The 23,507-nt window shown below is 35.9% G+C and overlaps 1 protein-coding gene across 1 annotated transcript in view; it reads left to right on the top strand.

Moving 5' to 3' along the window:
- The first annotated feature begins 270 nt into the window (after positions 1-270).
- LOC121985353 (phosphoinositide phospholipase C 6-like) overlaps positions 271-23,507 on the top strand; it is a 34,475-nt gene continuing 11,238 nt past the window's right edge. The window contains exons 1-6 of the mRNA XM_042538753.1: positions 271-649; positions 6,918-7,114; positions 7,250-7,385; positions 7,457-7,687; positions 7,783-8,009; positions 16,395-16,512. Of these exons, the coding sequence (XP_042394687.1) occupies positions 326-649; positions 6,918-7,114; positions 7,250-7,385; positions 7,457-7,687; positions 7,783-8,009; positions 16,395-16,512 (1,233 nt within the window). The 5' untranslated portion in view covers positions 271-325. The remainder of the gene's footprint in view (positions 650-6,917; positions 7,115-7,249; positions 7,386-7,456; positions 7,688-7,782; positions 8,010-16,394; positions 16,513-23,507) is intronic.

The raw sequence follows: 23,507 nt of genomic DNA, 5'->3' as shown, positions 1-23,507 counted from the left end.
AGCCAACAAACGCTCAAGGCAACGTGGCAAACCTTGTCGGCAACGTCGTGATCGTCGCGGAGAAATCGACAACAAAACTAATTAACATACTGACTGGTACAGTGGGACCCAGCCACTGCCTATGGGTATTATCGTGCGTTAACCTGTACGAGTACGTTTATATATGTCTCAAACCGAGGGTCCCAGCGTTCACTTCGCTGATAGGTTCGTGGAAGATAATTGATCAGCTTCTTTTCTCAAAACCCCTCAATGTTTTTGATATAATCAAATGCGGACCTAAATAGAGCGGCAGCTAGAGAGAGAGACACACTGACAGAAGAGGGAGATGGGGAGCTACCGGTGCTGCTTCTTTTTCACGAGGAAATTCCGATGGAGCGAGGCCCAGCCGCCGGAGGACGTGAAGGCTGCGTTCGCGAGGTACGCGGAGGGCGGGGCGCACATGAGCGCCGACCAGCTGCGGCGGTTCCTGGTGGAGGCGCAGGGCGAGATCGGTGCCACCGTCGCCGACGCCGAGCGGGTCATCGAGCAGGTACGCCTGCTTAGCCGGCACCCGCACCTCTCCAAGATCTCTCGGACGGCCTTCCTCACCCTCGAAGATTTCCATCACTACCTCTTCTCCGTGGAGCTCAACCCTCCCACTCAGTCTCAGGTCTGCCATGCTCTATCTACTCTCTTGTAGATTAGTTTCTCCATAAGAAACTAGTATGTTTGGTTCTCTTACCTGGGAGGCTTCACATGTGTTGATTGAATATTGGGGATTTTATTTCATGTATTAATTAAAGATTAAAATTTTAGTAGCGCACCGGGATCAAATTTTTGGATCTCAAATAAGGGCGATTTGAACAAATACTTGTAGTAGCGATTTTGAATCCTAGTTGATCATTCAGATCAACTGTAGTGGTGCTGGGCGTTGAGAATATCTGGATGAAACTGGTTTAAGTCACGAGCAAAATGTTTGCTTTACTTGTCTGATGGAGAAATTAACATCTCTTCCAATCATTACATTCATCAAGTCATCAATAATGCAGATGGTTGGGTCATGTGCTTTACTGTACTCTCGTCATGTGGTTGCTAAAATTGGTCATTCTCTATAATGCTATATCCATACTCTATTTTACTCAAACGTGACACAAATTCATTTGCAAAACATGTAGAGAAAGTTTCATTTTTCCCAAGCAAGCTAATTTTGTTCACTTTGAGCTTATCAAGGCCGCTAGATAGACATAACAGAAATTTTTAACATGAAAAAATTATTTTGATGAAAAATTCAACCAGGTAAATTAAATTATACAATCCACATCATTATTAAATAGATCTACATCAACCAGACAAATTTTCTTTCATATATCAATATATACTGTGTTGTTTATATAGTACACTAAACAAACTGAAATCAAAACATAGATATAAATATGCAAGCGAATCGAACATACAATAAAATCCAAATAAAGAGCACCCAAATCTATATGAAAAATAAAACAAAACTAGTTAACTGTTTGTGCTGATGATGGATAGGATGATGGTAATGCTGGATAACTGGCCATCCACTAGGTTGACACCGATCTAAGTGAATAAATCCTATCCAAGTAGCATAAGTCCCAAGCAAAAGTAGTGGTGTTGAACATAGAGATATAAGGCCAGTGGCATGAATTAACTCTTGTAACATCCAAATCATCTCAAGAACCTTCTTTGTCTCTAGCAAAGAAGCTAGAACTTTAGAACATACAAGTCTAATGCATGGTTTTGGTAAGGTAGAACCTATCCTAACCTAACACCCATGTGATTGTATTCTAATAGCCTCCATGCCTTGAGATTGAATCATAAATGACAAGATCTACTTTGTCCATATTGGTGGATCATTGTACCACTTTATGGCTCCTAATATAAAAATGTATAATTTAAAAGTAGAATATCAAATAAGCTAAGTTTATTTAGTAACTTATGAAAATAAAATGCAAACATAGAACTTTCCATGTTTCTTATGGACTTCTAATTCACATATCCACCTATGCTGTGTACAAGCTCATTCATGCGCTTAGGCATCTTTTTATGGATCTCATTTTCTTCATACAATACCTGCATATGTGAAAGATAAACACTCACTTAAAAAGGCATGGTAGCAAGAGTGACGTCCTTAAAGGGGTTACTGACTTAGAGGGGTAGTTTAGGAAGAGGGGCAATCAAGGGAAGATGGGAAATGGGGTGAATAGGTAGTTGTAGGTGACAACGTTGAAGGAGCAGGAGGAGGAAGTGGGGAAGGAGGTGCAATTGTAGGAGGGGTAGTTGTATGAGGACAACATTGACAATGAGGAGAGATGATGACTAAAAGTGGAGGAAGTCTTGGTGGTTCACGAGGAGAGTAAGTGGTAGAGGAGAAAAGGTTCATTGTCATTTAGAGGAGGAAGAGGAGACATCTACAGTGTCAAAGAAGAAGAAAATGTTTGTCAAGAAGCACAATAGAGGTTTTCAAGACTTGTGATAACCGCAATGTCGTTGTAGAAAGGCATCTACGTCTACACATTACTATTGTATATGTCGTCGCATGTGGTAGTTTTTATTTGAAAGGTTGACAATAGAAACTATATATCTTGTCTGACAATTGATTGAAAAGTATAGGGAAAAGAAGCAACACTTACATATGATATTCATTGATTTAAAAAAAGACTATGTCAAAGTCCCGAGAAAATATATGTGGAGAATTCTAGAAAGAAAAGAGTTAGCTTAGTGTATATTGAAATAATTAAATATATGTATGAGAATGTAATGACAAGAGTGAAGATTACAAACAGATTAACTAAAGCGTTCCTATAAAGATAGGTTTAATCAACTCTAAGTTCATACCTTTTGACACTAGTCATGATGAACTTATAGGACACATCCTAGACATGTTACCATAGTGCATGGTGTTTGTAGATGTTGGTTTGGTGGATGAGACATGTGAAGGTGAAGGTGAATGTGAAGGTGAAGGTGTAAATTCTAAGCTTGAATCTTGGAAAGCAACACCGGAAGTGAAAGGTTTTTGGCTTAGTAGAAAGACAAAATATATAGAATTTAAGTTTAGTAGTATTAGATGTAATAAGGTAATTGTTAAGGTAGGTGATGATGAATTTAAGTATCTAGGATCGTTTTTGCAAAAGGATGGAAGAGTTGATGGGTATATTTTATATAAGATAAAAGTAGGATGGTTGAATTGAGGAGGGTGTTAAATGTTCTTTGTGATTGTCAGTATGACTCCATCTGAATTACAAAATTGAAAATTTATCTCTATCAACAATTCTAAACTAAAAACATAGGAACCAATAAAAGGAGAAGAGACGTATTGAAGTAATCTTGGCCAATTGGAGAAGTATCAACGTAGTCATCACTTAAAATCTGAGTATAGCCTTTGGCTAGTACATGAATTTTGAGGTGGTCAATGTTGCCATTCAATTAACATTTAATCGAGAAAACCTATTGGTAACCCTCTATGGACTTCTTTGGAGAAAGAGAAATTTCTTTGTCATTAGAGTGGAAAGCATTCATTTCATCGATTATGGCCTACCATGACCCAATATCTAAAAATGCCTTTGAGACATACCTAGAAATTGACTATCAAGGATAAGGAAGACACAAAGACAAGATTAAGAAGACAAATATAGAGTATTTGAAGGATCATATGTGTATGATATAAAACGAGAAAGTAGATGTGAAGTGATTAGTGAAACACTTATACTTACCTTTGGGAAAAGTAATAGGAATGTCAAAATTAGAGAGGGATCAGGTTTGATGGTTGGCGATTGAAAAGCTCTATCTTAAGGACTTCTTGGATCATCTTCATATCAGTCATTGTTTGTACACTTGTAGGAGAGGTGCCTCAGGTAGTGGATCATCAATATTAGAGGGTGAGGGTAGTCCACGATTTGAGTTAGGAAGGACAAATGGGATAGGAACGCAAATACTAAATGCATTGACTCAAAAAAGATGGTGAAGAGGAAAAAAAGAGTGGACTCAAAAAAGATATGTGACTCAGGAAAATAATAATGGTAACCTTTCTAAAGATAATAATAACTAAGAAAATGGTACTTGATGGACGATGAAGCTATCTTATCATTGCTAGGGAATATTGAGTGAATAAAGCAAGTGCATCTAAAAACCTGTAGTAGATGAGAATGAAAGAGGATAATGAAGGAACTTTAATTTTTAAAAATAACATTGTACTTAATGGATGATGAAGCTAACTTATGTCGTTGAAGAGAATGTAAGAGGGTAATGAAGAAGAGTGGAGGGTGTTCTATAATTGATAAGATGACATGTAATGAGAATAACATCATCACCTTAGAGACAAAATGGGACATGCATGTATAAAAAGAGTTTGTGCAGTATCAATAAGATGTTTGTTCTTTCATTTTGCTAAGGTGTGTATGAACATGAGTACTGAGTATTGCTTTTGTATTGTAACCCTATATAGCCTTGACAGGGATGCCAAAATGATTTTTAATTTCAGCAAAAATAGGGGAAAAGATAGAGAAAAATTTATATGTTTTTCTCATTAGAAAACACAAGGTCGGTCGCTCGAGAATAATCATCGATGTAGTTGTTGACTTAAAACATAATGAACTAAAGCAAAGAGTGCATAACAATGCTTCTAAACACTATTATAGAAGGAAATTTAGTATGTTTACCTAACTGGTTGAACTTAAGTAGAAATTGTTTGCCTTGAATTTCTAACAGTGGGATGACCCAGATGACACTGTGCCTAGAGGGGTAAAGATAGCCAAGAGAGACAAAAACAATGTAGACACAAAACTAGTAAAGCCCATAAGACTCATGTTGTACACCAATCACTTTACCCATCCTTGATTCCTGAATAAAAACAGAAGTAGTATCAAAGTTAACATAACAATTCAATAATTTAATAGATTTACTAATAAAATAAACAATAAGTTCAATGGAAATTTAGTGGTATAGAAAACAGAAGACATGTAACATTAGTGAAAGTGAAACATTTCTAATGTATGAGTGAGATTCATTCGCTATGTCATTGATAGAGTGTGTTAGTGATTTGAGAGGAGAGAAAAAAATTATGTTACAAGAGATATATTCAGAGGCTCCTGAGCCTAGGGTCTAAGGGGACGATTGAGAGGGAGATATACATGCAATGAAGATACCTCTATTGGAAAATGAGGTTGCTAGTTGGGATGAAGAACTAACAACTGCAACAGCTATATGTATATTAAAAGATGGACGACCTGGAGGGAAGGCATGAAGAGAGTAACACATGTTCTTGACATGTTCAAATAGTCAACACTAGGGGCATTTGGGCCTGTCTCATCCTCCAAAGCTATCCCCTTGACCTTGCTGTTCTCCTCATCGAGAATCCAACATCTTAAAATAAGATGAACTACCCACGAAAATAGGCAGGATCCAACAAAGAGGGTGATAGGCACAGTGGGTCGATACTGATCACCAAATTAAGTTGGCTGGAATGTGAGCACTTGTTGTAGTCCAGAAATTGGTTTGGGCTGAGAGGTGGGTTGGCTAGCTGGGCTGAGAGGTGGGCGGGCTCACTGGGTTGAGAAATGGGCCTCTTTTCTATTGGATGGGATTTTTGCTAGATTGGCTTCTTCTCTGCTGGATGGGCTTCTGTTGAGCTTCTGGATTGAGCAGCTTGACCTGAAGAGAGCAATGGGAGCATGACGATGCCCCCATTACAAAACAGTGTCTAGATTTTTTGAATGAAGACAATGGGAGGAAGCGTAATCAAACATGGAGCAAAAAACTGCTTCTTAGACTCATAGGTAAAATGAGAAGAAGACATAGGCAAGTGTGAGAAATCCCAGAGCAAAAAATTGCAGATGAGATTTGAAGGTGGAATGGGAAGAAGATTTCCTGCCCTTGGTTCTGTCCCTGAAAGGGGATGGTTGGCAGCGTTGAAGCTTCTCTGGAGTAGTGTTCAATTTGTTGATGGAACGTAGTAGTGTGGAAGCTTTGCCAAGTCAAGACGTCTTTCAACACCCCCGCCTGACTCTCCCTGCGAGTCTGTGTGCGACCGATGCCTCAATTGTTACCGGTGTTTTTTTTTTTCATTTTTTGCGACTGTGATTTGAGGCGCCTCAATTGTTATTAGCATTTTTTTTTTTCCTTTTTTTGTTTATTTTTTTCTAGCTCGGGGTTAAGACAATTAGATTTTGTCTTTAGGGATTGAGCTATAGTGTTTATGTAAAAAAAATTAAAACGAAAAAATTTTAGATGCTCAGGATGGGGTATAGTAAATAGTATTTAGGGTGTGTATTTTTTATTTTTTGTTTTGATTTTTTTTTTACGCTTTGGGTTTAGGATTTGGGATTTAGGGTTTAGTGTTTAGGGTATAGTATTTAGGGTGTGTAATTTTTTTTAGGGTTTAGAATTTAGAATTTGGGGTATAATATTTAGGATTTAGGATTTAAGGAATTTAGGATTTTTAAAAAAATATAAAAAAAAGTAATGCTCGAGCACCTGTCGCGCACAGGCGCAAACCAAAAGTCACGCAAGAGATCACGACTATATATATCTATATATAGCAGCCAATCACAGACAGTTTGGATTTTTTATTTTGTCATATGTGACTATAATATTGGTTAAAAGTTTCATGAGATTATAAATGAGTCAACCTCACAACATGAACATGAATAATTCATAAATGGTCATAAACAGGGTGATCTTTTTTTAACCCCAACTCATTTTCACGATCCAAACCTGCCAAAATTCATATCCAGTTGTATGATGCTATGTCATCGTCGCCTGCTCAAGTAATTCCACAAACATCTAACAGTACTACACTCCATTTTACAGATCGAGTGTTCAGGTTAACACCAGGACTTTACATATTTGCATCCATTACTGTACTGCTTTGTTGGCTTGTATCTTTGTTTATCTTAACTGCAAATGTTCAATCACAGGTTCATCATGATATGACAGCTCCAATGTCCCACTACTACATATATACAGGTCATAATTCATATTTAACAGGTAACCAGCTTAGCAGTGATTGCAGTGATGTTCCAATTATTAAAGCTCTTCAGAGAGGTGTGCGAGTAATAGAGCTGGATATCTGGCCAAATTCTGCAAGAGATAACATCAATGTTCTTCATGGAAGGTGCCTGACCCAGTGCTGAGTTACTCTAAGTTTTTTTTTTATACCGTTGAATCATTTCACACTACTAGAGAAAATATCCCTGCCCTTCATGACAACTGCTTTCTTTTCATTTCCTTACCATCTCAATTTTTTTAGGACATTAACTTCCCCAGTGGAGCTAATCAGATGCTTAAAATCCATCAAAGAACATGCCTTCTCTGCATCTTCATATCCTCTTATCATAACTCTAGAAGACCACCTTACTCCTGATCTTCAGGCTAAAGTGGCCAAGGTAGATTTTATTGTGTATGCATTGATAAACTTTCAGTTCATGTTATATCTTAAACAGAAAGGTATTATTAGATGGTAACAGAAACATTTGGAGAAATGCTATACTACCCAGACTCGGATATTCGGAAAGAATTTCCTTCACCAGAATCTCTAAAGAAAAGAATTATTATTTCCACCAAACCACCAAAAGAGTACCTTGAATCAAAAAATTTTAAGGATGGTGATGTTCAGAAAGATTCAAATGATGAAGCATGGGGAAATGAGGTCCCAGATCTGCAAGATGAGATTGAATCTGCTACTAAGGTATTTAACATTGTCTAGTAACGTACCTTTTACTATATCCAATCCAATGTAGTCACTAATAAAGCAGTATTTGACATTGAAATATTAATTGACAGAATGAAACTTCTAATGATGATAAAGTTCAAGATGAGGACCCTGCAGTAGATGACGAGGATCTGCCTCCGCCACTTGAATATAAGCGTTTAATCACTATCAAAGCTGGCAAACCTAAGGGTCAAATGAGCGAAGCACTAAAAGTTGATCCTGATAAAGTAAGACGCCTAAGTCTGAGTGAACAGGAACTTGTCAAAGCAGCAGCAGCTCACAGAGAGGATCTAATTAGGTATCCTTTCTTAATAGTACCATCTTCATCTATCACTGTATATATATAGACAACAAGAAGAACACTAATAGTTCCATACTTTCATACTTAATTTACTAAGCTTTGTTAATTAGATCTTTTCCATTTTATCAAGTTAATTGTTGGTTCAACATGTTTGTCTTGTTTACATAATGCTATCCTCACGCCACCTATCTAAATTAGGATACTGCTTTTGATGCATCTGAACAATGATTCTCCTTTAGAGATTCTTAGAGTAAATTTTACATAGTATCAATGGGAACTAATCACACTGATCGAAAATTGAAAGTGGAAAAATTCTTATTACATGGAATATATGACTTTTATAAATTCAACACTAATAAATCTTAAAAAAAACAAATAAGTAAATTGACAATACAATTATCTCATTAATTGACTACCCTAATTGAGATACATTTATCCCATTAATTGAAAATGGACAAAGTACCAATCAACTCAAATTATTGTTAAAAAAATTTAGTTAAAATTCAAAATTCAAAGATTCTCCCAATATAATCTATTTTCTTTTTCTGGATCATTCTCCTCTGCTACCTAGCACCATTGAGTAGGGAGATCAAGATATACGATGTTGCACATATGTACGAAGTGGAGATGCCTTTGTGAATGGATCATGTGGTTGTTGCTCCATTTTTAAGTAACTCCAAGAGTAAGGTGTTGAAGCTCGTCCTCAAGAATCTAAACCTTATTGATCTCAGAAAGCCCTTTCTAATAAACTAGGTGGCTTAATGTTTAAGTATCCATAATGCATTCAATCTGAGGACTAGGCTTTATTGCGAATGGGAGTGTAGGAACCGGTGCCATAGGTGCATAACTTGTAGTTAAAACCAACAGACAAGGTGGACGATTTGAATGCCTCTTAGAGTAACAAGAAATGAGTAGTACTGGAAATTGGACTAATGTGTAAATTAACATGGAAATCAATAATATATGCATTAATAACAATTTTCCTCACAATTTGAAAAGGTTCAAAGGAATAATCATGAAGATTTTTAAAGGAGTTTTTTAAAAAATATTTAGGGGAATATAGACAAATATAGTATTCACATTGTACTGCTTAAATTGACGATGTGTGTTTTGAATTTTATAAGCTTTATTAAGTAATCATGACATATATGAATTTCTCATATACACCAATAAAGTTCCAAGTTGACTTAGATGAATGGGAAGTATTAGATAAAGAAATCAGTCAATAGGATGCAAGCTTTTGACCCATACTTAACTTTGAATTTATTTTAACTAGTAGATTTGTTTATCAAATTGTTATAAACAAATTCAGCAAGGAGCAAAAATAGAATTCCAAATGTTTAATTTTTTTACCTCCAAGATATCTAAGCAAATTTTCTATATCGTGTAGGATTGTTGGATGTGGTTAAAGGAAAGGGGGTGAATGGACGCTTTTGATTTTGTTCGCTTTCATTTACAATTTGAGTTAGTGTAGCAGAAATAGAAAAAAAAAAACTCAAATACAAGAACACTAACCATTTTTTTTGTGGTATGGAACCCCATTTCTACATCACTGCTTATGATCCTTAAGATGGATCACTTTCAGAATCACCTCTACTTTTATCCTTCTAGAGGTGGAAAAACCGCCTACAAGTTTGTTTAGGCCATGGTTTAAAATTTCGAGTTGTGCCGGAGTTTCGGTTTATGATCGGAAGAAATGATTTTAGTATATATACGGTTTCAATACTTTTTTAAATATAAAATATATTAATTAAAATTATTGGAATATTTTATTACTATAAATTCTTAGTATTATGTTAAAATTTAAAAATTAGGATCGAGTAAAAGTTAATTTAGGATTAATTAAAGTTTAGACATGATGATTAAGATCAAGTAGGTTTAAATTAAATTAAATTTATTTTAATCAGTTTAAGGAGGAATTTTTTTCTTATGTATTTAAGGAGGAAAGGAATAAGAAAAAAATTAATATAGGGAGAAATGAAAAAAATGAATTTTTTTCCTATGTGTTTAAGGAGGAAAGGAATAAAAAAAGATTAAAATACGGGGAAGAAGGAGAAAGAAGTAAGAGGGGAAAGAATTAACCATTAAAAAAATAAAAAAAAGAAGAAATTAACAGTTAAAAAACAAAATGCCTCGCGTGGTCGTGCCGCCTCACACGATCGTGCTGATGTTGGTGTTGTGCTGATTGTCGACCAATACGATACGAGATTTTAAACTATGGTTCAGGTTACAAGAACACAAGCAAATACAAATACAAATGAATACAAAAGTACAAAGTAAATAAAGGATACACAATGAAACTTTTTTTATTATTGCTTTTTGATCGCTTGGATGAGCACTAGAATCTTGTCAAGGTCCTTTTCATAGCTCTTGTAAAAGGTCTCACAAAGTACTACTTTATGGTGGCAAAAGGCGAATACGCTCGCCCCCAGCGTCCCCGCCAACCCGTCCCAGGGCCAACACGGAGGAGGTAAATCACAAAGTACTACTTGAGCACCTTTGAAAGGTTGTCTTGAAGCTCCTTTTATAATGTTGGTCTAAATCCCCCAAATAGTTGATTGCTCCTTCGTGACTATTTGACTATTAGGTTCCTATTGCAGCATAACTTTTTGCCAACAACTCAATTCTAGCTCACCTTGCAAGTCAACAGTCAATTGACCCAATTAATTGTAGGATCAAACTCGACGTTAGAGAAGTGTTGGGGGTTGGAGAGGGGGGAGAGGGGTAAATAGCGTTACGAATTTTACGAGCTAATAAAATTAAAACAAACTTAAATTTGAAACATAGAGTATGCAGCAGAATAGAAAAACTAACTTAAGCACAAGATTCATCAAGTAGTTGAATATCAAGCAATACCTAATCAGACTTTAACATGCACAACTTAATTAAATTTGATCACATAAAGCACTTAGTTAAATTTGATCACTAGAAGCATGTGAGAGTTAAGCACAGAATACACAAGAATGGACATGCACAATTAACAAAAATAGTGATTGTATTTTAAATCTCTCCTTTCCAAGAGGCTTCTGGAGGTGGAGAAACCTTAAAAAGAATCTAAAAACAATTAGGTACAAAATATACAAGAGAATGTATAGCGATAAAAAGAATATGAAATGATTACAAGAGTTGCCGATCGAAGTTAGGTGTAGAGTCGCAGCGCTTCGTCATAGCAGATCGAGGAGCACAACATGAGTAGAGTAGTGATATGAAGAAGATTGATATTGATGCCTTGGGCTCCTTTTTGTAGAGCTCTAGTTGACGATGATGTGGCAAGTATCCGGTCGACTGAAACCCCTCTGGTCACTTGGAAGTTGCTGATATGGCTGCGAATTCTATCCCATAGATAATGTTGTCCGCAGTCTCCGATCAACTTGCCACCCTTTGATTGCTTGGAGCTTGTTGAAATCCCATCTTGACCGACTCACTCGGATTGTTAGATCTCGTCACTACGGTTCGCCTGGAAACCGTCTCAGTTGCCCGAACTCTATGGTGACCCCGATGCTAGCTACGGTCGCCTAGAACCTCCCGACAAAGTTAGTCGAGGTTTAAAATCCCAACTAGTCACCCGAACTTCCTTCTGGTTGCCTCAAACCATTGAAAAATACTTTCCTACATTTGTTACACGTAATGAGTATGATATAAATTTTAAATTTACTCGCACTTACCTTAGCTAGATGTTCAATTTCCAGCTGACCCATCTAGTGGGAGTTGTCAAGATTCAGCTCTCAACTTTTCATGGACTTGTTTGCTAAGACTACAACTCCACTCCACTTGGACTTGATCCACCTAATTCCCAACTAGGATTTCCTTTCTTGGTTCCCAACCAAGTTTTGTACTACCTAGCCCTTTGTCTAATTCCTAACTAGGACTTCAATTGCTTAGTCCGGACTTAGCCAATGCTTGATTCCCAACTAAGACTTCAATTCGTCAAGTTACCTACACATGCATACTTGATAAAACTTGGTTAAATCACCACAAACCTAACTTTAAACTTAGCTTGTCATACCTCAAAACATAGGTTTTGTATGGTGCAGCCAACACCAACATTAACTACCCTTCACTAGTTGATTGGCCCGAACAAAAACATTTTGTTCATTTTGGCTATAAGAAGAAATATAGGTTGATGAATAACTTTTCAATCTTAAAAGTCTTAATTAAGGATGAGAATATGTTCCAAATTGGTATCATGGATCTTCTTGTAGATTAATTAGGATGTCATCAAAGTAGACTATGAGAAATTGGTTTATTGCCCTTAAAAAAGGACTAGAGGCATTTAAAATTCCAAAGGGCATGACTAGCCACTCATATAGTCATTTATCACCAATGTCAATCCTAGTTTAATGATACTACACAAATCAATCTTAGGGAACCATTGAGCTCCTATCATTAAGTCTAAACATGCTAACTATTGGTATAGGAAACCTATACACAATAGTGATCTTGATGATGACACAACTGTTGATGCATATTTTCCAAGAGTCATCTTTCTATAAGTCAACATAGCAAGGATGAGATGATATAAGGGCTTATACTTCCATAATGAACTTTTTATAAGAATGCTTTGACTTACCTATTTAGTTCATTGCAGTGTAAGATTCATGTAATAGTGTGGGAGATTAAGCAATTATATAACAACAACCAAGTCTTTTTGTACTGAGTTGGCTATATGGATCCTCCTATGTCATTGACTCTATCCCTACTAAATCATCATATATATTTAAATAAACTTTATCCTATTTTATCTTTGCTAACCAAACCTTCTTTATTTTCCTCTTCCTCGTTTAATGTGTGTATTTGTCATAGTTTCATATTCCCTAACTAGAGCATTTATTGGTTAAGTACATGATCGTATCATCTTAAATGTGTCTCTCTAAATTTTCCCTTAATAGGCATAATTTTAACTTTCTCATTAATATTCTCATTTTTATCTTGTCTATCCTTGTATGCCCACACATCCACCTTAATATCTTCATCTCTATAACTCTCATCTTCTACTCGTGTGTCTGATTCATCATCTAACATTTAGCTCCATATAATATAACAAGTCTAACCGTCATTTTATAGAACTTCCCTAAAAAAGTATCTTTCAATCACCAAGAACATTTGACACTCTCCTTCATGTCAACCATCTTGTTTGTATTATATATAAGATAGCTCTCTCAATCCCTCAATCCTTTCAAAAAATGATTCCAAAATATTTAAAGCTCTTAATTATAGATAACCCATCATCTCCTATCGTAGCAATTGTCTTATTATGTCTAATATTACTAACTTAAATTTTATATATTCTGTCTTTACTCTACTAACCTTAAAACCTTTTCACTTTCGAGTTTAGTTTTTACTCTTTCACGTGTTTCATCTACTCAAATAATATTATCGTCAAACAACATGTATAATGTCAAATAATATCATCATTAAACAACATGTATAATTATAATGTATCTTGGGTGTGTCCCATGATTAGTGTCAAAAGATAGAGATTTAGAGTTGATCTTTAATGTAACCATATCTTTATAAGAAACATTTCAATTAATCTGCCTCGAGTCTTCACTCTTGTCATTTCATCCTCATACATATTCTTAATTAGTTCAGTGTACGCTATGCTAACACATTTCTTTTCTAAAATTCTATATAGTATGAATCTTGCCTGTTGGTGCGAATTCATTGGTAACACTTCAGGAGATATATCCTAAAACTCATTTAGAATTTTTTAATTTTGAAGAGTTAGTGGTTTGGTGAGGTACTAGAGCCAACCATGAAGACTAGGCCACTAAGGCTACTATTACCCCTAACTCCTTACCTCTTATTTCAGATTGGGATTGTATGAGAAGGTGAAGAGTTTGCTTTGAAGATTGAGCTTACCTTATTGTCAGTTTAGGTTTTGGTTCATGTTCATTAGGGTTGGTCAGGGGTACAACTTAATATTCTCTTTATCATGACTTCAGAAATGAGTGTTTTACTTCTATAATGAGTAACAAAGAGATCATAAAGCCAAGCTAGCTAAGGAAAATATGAGCAATGCCTATGGTAGAATATCACACTATATTTTATTTATTGCTATATAGGCTCATCTCAAGAGTGAACAAACATTGTTGTGTAATAGGGTTTAACGATGCCATTTTGTGGGGATTTAGGTAAACTCCGGATGTGTCATGAATCCCAGAAAAGGACTATGTTGAGAAACTACATTCGTGCATCTTTCGCCGTCGATAATATTATTATAAGACTTGTTTCTACACTTCACAGAAGTATGAAAGATACTGGCATTTAAATATATCATTATGAGGGATTTTTGATGCTATTATGCTAAGGACCCTTGCTGTGACAACAGTTGTAGCATGCCACAGTTAGGTTTTTAAGATCTTCTAAGAGTTCGAGCTCGTTGATTTTCTTGATTGCGGTGGCACCCTATAAAAAGTTGTGTTACTAATCTAGAGGGTTGATGGTCAAAAAGTGGGAGGTCTTAGTAATGGTGTAATCTCTATGTTTTTATAGCAGACCTCTAATTGAGATCAGGGCATATAGCTTGACCTGTCGTTGGATCTTCATTGATGAGATGGGTAAGGGTTTCCTAGACTTTAGTCTAGGATTGCAACACTTGAGTAAGTACCCAAACTATGATATTCTATTACACTTAGAAACAACTTGTTAAACTGCTAAAGGTTTAATCCACATGAATATATTGTTCCTTCTTAAAGTTAATTCACATGGCATATTGTTTCTGCTTAAGAAAGCATTCTATCAATTGTTCCAACAATTTTGCTAATACCTCTTCACTAGTCCAACAAGTTTGATATTGCAAATTACTTTTGTTTAGTTTAGCTCATGTTATATACCTCATGCTTTTGTTCAATTTGGCTCATGTTATACCCCGCCAAATTAGTCTTCTATTTCAACATCCCAATTGAGAAATGCATCTGGGCCTAGCAAATCATAGAAGTTAGGGGCCTCAAGTTTAACCCATCAAGTAGGGGTAAACTAGGTCGGGTATTTATAAAAAAGAAGAAGAGAGATTTAGAATAAAATAATGATCATGATGCGTGTACTATCTACGTGAATTATACTATCAATATATTTTTTGAATTGTTCTAAGTCATCGACTCTAGATTGAAGGTACATAAGCTTGTTGTCTAATAACTTGCACCTATATTTCTACTCTCTAATAATGAGCTTTCTCATTATAGCCAATGCGGAGGGTTGACAAGTAACGAAGAGCATAAAACTAAACAACATACTACTTTAAGAAAACAAGTAGAAAACTAAGCAAAAAGATGAATTTCTTTGAACGGGCAGAATTTGATGATACATGAAGAGATAGTAACTGCACAAAAATAGATAAAACAATTAAATAAAAAATTGGAATAAAAGTAATTTTCAAAGAGAAGCATAGTTATCAAATTAATGCGAGCTTCTTTGTTGTTAAGTTGGCACCATGCAGACCTAGACAAGCCTGTTCTAAATCTCCTTGGTTAGTCACAAACTATGGTCCTTTGATAAAATCAAAGAGAAAGAGGATTTTTTGTTTTCTGCAGCATGGATGTGAGCCAAGGAGACATGAATACACGGGGAAGGCAGCGCTGGTTTAGTGGTGTGGGAGGGGCAATGTGGGGATGTTGTTATTCATGGGCGCAAAAGTCTAGCAAAGGTCAGTCTGACATGGAGCATTGGCAGCTGAATCAAATCTAGAACAAGGGCCATTGATTTGGTGGATGCCGGCGGTGGCAGGATGGTGGGGTGGGGAAGAAGTGGATGGGCTCACCTGAAACATGAAGAAGTTTCCGTCTTCCATGTGAGCACAATGAGGGAGATTATGGATCAAACTTAGCTTTGTGTACAGTTTTCTGAAGGTATAATGAGAACTTGTTTCGAGACCAAATGAGCTTCGACTTTTATACCAATTTATGTAGCACCAATGGGAACTAAGCTTATCTCACATGGAGAATTGAAAATGAAAAAGTTCTTATTAATCAATAGATGATAATTACATGAAACTATGATTTTCATAAATTCAAACCCCTATAGAAATTAGATAAGAAAATTGAGAAACCTCATGAATTGACTATCCAAATTAAAAAGATGACAAATCAAAATATACTAATTACTGAACAATTCAAATTATTTCCTAACAACTCAAATCGAAATTCAAAATTCAAATATTCTCCCAATTTGATTTCTTTTCTGCATCAAAATTTGTAGTTATAAAATCATCTGCAATCTTAAAAATTAATTGTGAAGAATTTACAACATTGTCCTCTAAGTTTATGTGCTTATCATGCAGTTTGTAGTTTATGCAATTTATGCAACTTAGAGAGTGATGCTAACTTGATATTGTTTTATTTAACTTATGAACTCTTGTTAAAGTGGTCAATTTCCATTGTCTAGGTTTACTCAGAAAAACATTCTTAGGATATATCCAAAGGGCACACGCTTTAATTCTTCTAATTATAATCCATTCATTGGCTGGATTCATGGTGCTCAGATGGTTGCATTCAACATGCAGGTAGTCTCTAATCTCAAACTATTGAGGCCTTGTACTCTTTTTCATATTTGGAAACTTCTATTTGAAAGTCTCTGAACCTTGAACCTCTCTGGATCTGGTGTGGAATTGAATATTGACCAATGTAGGTCAAGGTGAGGAATTGAGTAGTGACCAATATAGGTTAACTGGATGGGTGTTGTTTCTGAAAATAGGTGATTACAAGTTATAATATGAGATTGACTTTGAGACTGTTATTTCCAACCACATCATGTGCATTGTTTTTAAGTTAGACCTGTAATATAGAATTTGTCAAATACATAGTTCAAAAAAAGAGAAGCACAAGGATGCGAATGTTTTCTTGTACAGAAATGTAAGGAAAATGATATATAATGGTTGTACTAGGTGTGGGATATATACAACTGCCCATTCTCACAGCGATCAATCATCACTTCATACTGCAATAACTAATTTGATGTATTGGTTTGCACATTTTCATTGATTCATTGAAAATTTAGAGTTAGCTGTCTGATCTTATTCTAACCAAAAATTACTCCTGGTGGTCAAATACTATTGGTTTTTTGAGAGTCAGATTTTCCAAGTTCATATAGTAACCAAAAGAGAGATATCCTTGATACTATTGTGAACTGATGATATAAAAATCAACCAAGAAAATGATGAATACTAATTGATTTCCAGATAGGCATTCAGACATTCTCTATGATTCGGTGGCAGTGCTTTCACAAGGATTTTTTTCTATTATTGTCTATTGAAATCAGATATTGCCAATGGTCTAAGCCAATTTGTATTTTAGCTCAAAACCTTAAAGTTTGCAAGATTTTATTCCGTAAGTCCATTTTCTTTAAACATTAAGTAGTATATTACGAATTGGGCCTCTTTAGAAACTTGGTATAATCCAAGCCACAGAATCATTACAAGCAAATAAATCTGTTTTTTTTTCTGGATATAAAAAACAGGGTTCATTTTGTGTGGGTGTTGCATGTGCTAACACCATAGAATATTCCCATATATACTGGGGTTAAGAATAAATTGTCATCAATCGCATGGCCATTCTTCCTCATTTAACTTGATTTAATGCCAAATACAAATTCATGATTCACAATTTAATTATTTTGTGCTAATATAGGTTCTTACTTTATTCTTTGTCACTATCATCCTTGGTGACGACATTGTTGTATAAATTGTAACATTTGATGAACAAAATTGAGTTGCTCTCCTGACCCTACTATTCTCTATATGATATTATTAATGCCAAAAAAGCTTCAACTAGGATAGTTCATCTCTACAAACACCCATTTTTGAAACCTTCACTGCCAAACCCCAACCCACCACTCTTCCACTAATTGGATTCAATCCTCAAACCACCTCATTAATAACCTTCAATATAGCCTCTTAAGTTCCCCTTAAAACTCCAAAGCAATAGTACATATCTAGTTTGGAGATCCTAAATCAATCCTTCCCTTGTTTCTATGGATATGATTGGACAGGTTGCACTATTGGCAGATATCTTGATAACTTACAATGCAGCCTCTTAAGTTCCTGTTAAACTCCCCAGCAACAGTTCATATCTACTTAGGTGACCATAAATCCTTGCCTTGCTCTATGGATATAATTGGACAGGTTACATTGATGTTACATATCCATGTCCATCCACCCGAAATGAATGTGTTCTGTATAAACATTGCAACGCGATACAATCTTCTTTGAAATGTTATCATGTCATTAACTGTGCCACTGTTGCTCACATCATTGTTATAATAGCAACTGCTAAGCATCTTTGGTTTTGCCTCTCCATGACAAATGCCAACAAACAGGGCCATAACCTATGGTCTTCAAGTGACTCTAGACAATATTGTCAAATACAAGAAATCTATGAGAGAATATCTAAGAGAGATCCAAACAATTGCTGATAAACAAGCAGTGCTGATCTCTTAGTGATGATGAACCTGTGATTATGGTCTTAGACCCAAGTAGAAAGGATCCGTGTTCCCTTCATACTCAGGACACAGTCATAGCATATGAGGAATTGGTTGATAAGCTTGCTAATGATGAGACCTTTTATGAAGTATGAAGCTAGCAAGGAAGCATGCACCATTGCCACCAATACAACCAGCATTAGAATGAAAACAATGACCCAGGGAGGTCCCAACATCAACAAAATAAACAAGAACTTTCAAGTTGGCATCCAACCAAGTTTTATTTTTCAATGTAGTGGTACTACAACAACAGGGGCTTTTGGCCCTAATTGGCATTCACCTACACTACATTACAATGAAGGTAAAATGCAATGTTAAATTTGTGATAAATTTAGATATTTGACCAAAGTCTGCAGATCAGACATGGTGTCTGTAAGCCTATCTCTCTAATTGATCCTCATCCATGTTGATCAGGCTACTGGGTCATGGATGCTGGAGCCTCCAACCACATTTACTTTAGATTTGCATAACTTGTCCATTCATTCATAACTACAGAGGTGATGACTTTTGGTTGGTAACTGTAACAACATTTCCATCACCTGTGCAAGTTCTATCATACCTATAATTTGTCTACACTCTACACCCAGATCCCATCCCCGCCCAGATCCATGATTCTGTCTAATTAGGGAATCCCCATCTCTAACCCTACGGGGGTTACATCCTCATCTCCGCTTCAAATGCTCATTGTCCATTGACTTGGCAACAAGGTTTTTAATTTTCAACACCTTTCGTAAAAGTATTAATACAAGAATCCAATGACATATAAATACTAATATTAATTAAACAACACATATATAATAACATTAATAATCCATGGTTTAATAAACATAACAAATCAAACTTATCATCAAGTGTGAGGTATTTTACTCTAATAAAAATTTCCTGAGTACAAGTACCGTTAGGTCTAGACTCAGGTTTTCCTCTTGTTTAAATTGCTGTTTATTTTGGTATCAGAGCCTTGTTTAATGAAAATTTTTGGCTAAATACCCACGAGTATTCTAGGAAGGAAGCGTTTTGAGGTTTGTACTAAATTTCTAAGTCTTTCTTGGTAAATTTTTGTAGCATTTGAACCCTATATGGAGCCATAAAAGGTCTTAGTAAGATCGTTTAAAGGCAGGAGGCCGAATATGGATCTGAACCTGAGTTTTATGGTAAGCTTGAAGGGTAAGATACTACTTATAATTTACCTTGAAAAATGATTGAAAGATTTGAACAATCTATAAGAAATTGGTATCAAAACTCAAGAACTGCCGACCTAGAATACCTTGATTTAGAAACTAAGGACTCTCTGAAAGGAATTTCAAACAATATTAGTGATCGACTGCTTTTACACTCTAAAGTCTCAATTTCAGAGTATAAAGTTCTTTTGGACCTAATTACCCAAAATCATTTGGGAATAACTCAGTTGTTGCAGAATTTACTAAAAGAGCAAAGGAAACTACAGCAAGCAGTATTGCAACTTCAAAATGAAATATTGCAGCAAAAACCTTTATCAAAAGCTGATATTCAGAAATTGGTTGAGGAAATTGCTGAACAACCAAGGTTGATTGAGGAAAGAACAGAAGCTCTTGCAAATAAATCAAGAATTCAAATTGAAAGAATTGAGGAAATAATGCAAGAGGTAAAAAGGCAAGTCTCATGAATTATCCTCCTCTTTCAAAATCAAAAGATTATGATGAAGCTTTAATAAGTACAGAGGAGATAAGTTCACCAGCTATTGGTTTTATATGTGTCAAGGAGGCAACAAACAAAGACATTAATCGACAAAACAATACAATAATTGATTTGCTTCTAAGAATCAATTTCAAGTTAGATCAATTACTTGCCAAATCTGTTCCTACTAACACTGAACAGATATTAAGTCTTACAAAGCAGCTTGAAGGTCTTACTCTTGGGAAGCCCAGAAAGAAGGAACCCTTCTACGTTTACCAAGATCCATTGGTAATTTACAAGAAGGAAAAGGAAAAGCTTAATGGCGACTCGAAATATACCAGTAATATCTGAAAGAAGTATTACTGAGACTTCTGAACCGGTAACTTCTTCTCAATAAAACCAAATTAGAAGCTACAGAAGAATGGCGAGATTTCGTTATGAGGCACAAAGAAGATTGAATCACACAAGAGGAGCTAGAACCCTTGAAAGCCAGTTGAATCCGGAAGCAGAATTAGAATTATCACAAAGACAGAGGGCTTCTCTTGTTCCAGCAGAAACTCTATATTCTGCAAATTGGTCAGAGCCTAGACATCGAGTCTATCAACATTATTCTGAAACCAGAATATTGGTCGGGGGACAACAGAATTTACCACTAATAAATCAAGAAAGTTATTCTATTCTACGAGCAGAAGGTATGCAATTAATACATCTGGGTTTAGTCATGATCAGAATACATGCTTTGCATCGTAGAAATGCAGGAGTTAATGCTCTAGTTGTCTTAAGAGATACCCGATGGAGAGATGAAAGATCAATAATTGGCACGATGGAGGTAGATCTCTCAGGAGGTACGCAACTCGTCTATATAGCTCCAAATATGCTTCTGAGCATAGATGATTTCTTTAATCACATTGAATTAGCCATACAAACACATGGCTATGAGGAGTGGAATACTGTAGATTCCAATCTATTAATTACCCGAGGATTAATTGGCCGGTTGACTAATACAAGTTATGCGGGTTTTCGTTTTAATGTTCAAAATGTTGCAGATTATTTGGCCAGTACGGGTATTCATGCAGTATCAGCAACTCCAAGAACTATGGCAGAATTACAAGGAATGAAATGGATCCTACAACCACCAAATTCTTCACAGATCCGAAATCCACAAGAGGTAAGAACCACAACTTTGATGGATGGATCTATTGCTCTCTCATTTCAGGGTTATCAAGCAACAAAAAATTCTACAACCAGAAGAATGAGTAATTTTGATACAGAAGGAATTCAAAACGAAGGAGAGGAAGAATTTGTGGGGGTATTTATTGAAACAAATCCCAGCAACAGATGGGAAGCATTAGGAGAACCAGATACAAATCCTAGATGGAATATTCTGGGAGAACCAAGTGGGAGGTATAACTTTTATGTTAATTATGCAGCACCTCCTTCCGACTCCTTTTATTCCTCCTACCAGACCTATGTGGGATGATGATGATGATGATCGTAGCACAGATGCAGCAGAAACTGAAGTTATTACGGAAGTTGTTCTCCCTAGCATATGGGAAGACACTCCATGGGAAGAAGACCCATATCTTGATATTTATGGGTTTGATGATGAAGAAAATCATACCCCTTATGAACATGAATCTCATATTACAGAAGGAGATTATGAAGAAGAAGAGGAAGACTTAAGTGTGCATTTCTTGGGGTTAGAAAATCTTGATATTGATTATCCTATATTTCACCTAACACTGTTCTTCCTGATGAACAGCAACAGGTTAGCTGGGATGATTCTGATAGTGAAGCAGAAAATTATTGGCAGAATATAGTTGAACAAGTGGAAAGACTTCTGATAGTGAAGCAATAATGATTCTATTGCTCAACTATATTCTGCCAATAATTTTCTGCTTCACTATCAGAATCATCCCAGCTAACCTGTTGCTGTTCATCAGGAAGAACAGTGTTAGGTGAAATAGGATAATCAATATCAAGATTTTCTAACCCCAAGAAATGCACACTTAAGTCTTCCTCTTCTTCTTCATAATCTCCTTCTGTAATATGAGATTCATGTTCATAAGGGGTATGATTTTCTTCATCATCAAACCCATAAATATCAAGATATGGGTCTTCGTCCCATGGAGTGTCTTCCCATATGCTAGGGAGAACAACTTCCGTAATAACTTAGAAACTGCATCTGTGCTATGATCATCATCATCCCACATAGGTCTGGTAGGAGGAATAAAAGGAGTCGGAAGGAGGTGCCGCATAATTAACATAAAAGTTATACCTCCCACTTGGTTCTCCCAGAATATTCCATCTAGGATTTGTATCTGGTTCTCCTAATGCTTCCCATCTGTTGCTGGGATTTGTTTCAATAAATACCCCCACAAATTCTTCCTCTCCTTCGTTTTGAATTCCTTCTGTATCAAAATTACTCATTCTTCTGGTTGTAGAATTTTTTATTGCTTGATAACCCTGAAATGAGAGAGCAATAGATCCATCCATCAAAGTTGTGGTTCTTACCTCTTGTGGATTTCGGATCTGTGAAGAATTTGGTGGTTGTAGGATCCATTTCATTCCTTGTAATTCTACAATAGTTCTTGGAGTTGCTGATACTGCATGAATACCCGTACTGGCCAAATAATCTGCAACATTTTGAACATTAAAACGAAAACCCGCATAACTTGTATTAGTCAACCGGCCAATTAATCCTCAGGTAATTAATAGATTGGAATCTACAGTATTCCACTCCTCATAGCCATGTGTTTGTATGGCTAATTCAATGTGATTAAAGAAATCATCTATGCTCAGAAGCATATTTGGAGCTATATAGACGAGTTGCGTACCTCCTGAGAGATCTACCTCCATCGTGCCAATTATTGATCTGTCATCTCTCCATCGGGTATCTCTTAAGACAACTAGAGCATTAACTCCTGCATTTCTACGATGCAAAGCATGTATTCTGATCATGACTAAACCCAGATGTATTAATTGCATACCTTCTGCTCGTAGAATAGAATAACTTTCTTGATTTATTAGTGGTAAATTCTGTTGTCCCCCGACCAATATTCTGGTTTCAGAATAATGTTGATAGACTCGATGTCTAGGCTCTGACCAATTTGCAGAATATAGAGTTTCTGCTGGAACAAGAGAAGCCCTCTGTCTTTGTGATAATTCTAATTCTGCTTCCGGATTCAACTGGCTTTCAAGGGTTCTAGCTCCTCTTGTGTGATTCAATCTTCTTTGTGCCTCATAACGAAATCTCGCCATTCTTCTGTAGCTTCTAATTTGGTTTTATTGAGAAGAAGTTACCGGTTCAGAAGTCTCAGTAATACTTCTTTCAGATATTACTGGTATATTTCGAGTCGCCATTAAGCT

This window comes from Zingiber officinale, chromosome 5B (genome assembly GCF_018446385.1).
Source record: "Zingiber officinale cultivar Zhangliang chromosome 5B, Zo_v1.1, whole genome shotgun sequence".
In the NCBI taxonomy this organism is placed as follows: Eukaryota; Viridiplantae; Streptophyta; class Magnoliopsida; order Zingiberales; family Zingiberaceae; genus Zingiber; species Zingiber officinale.
The sequence above is the reverse complement of the archived record's forward strand: the minus strand, read 5'-3'. Positions and strand labels throughout refer to the sequence as shown.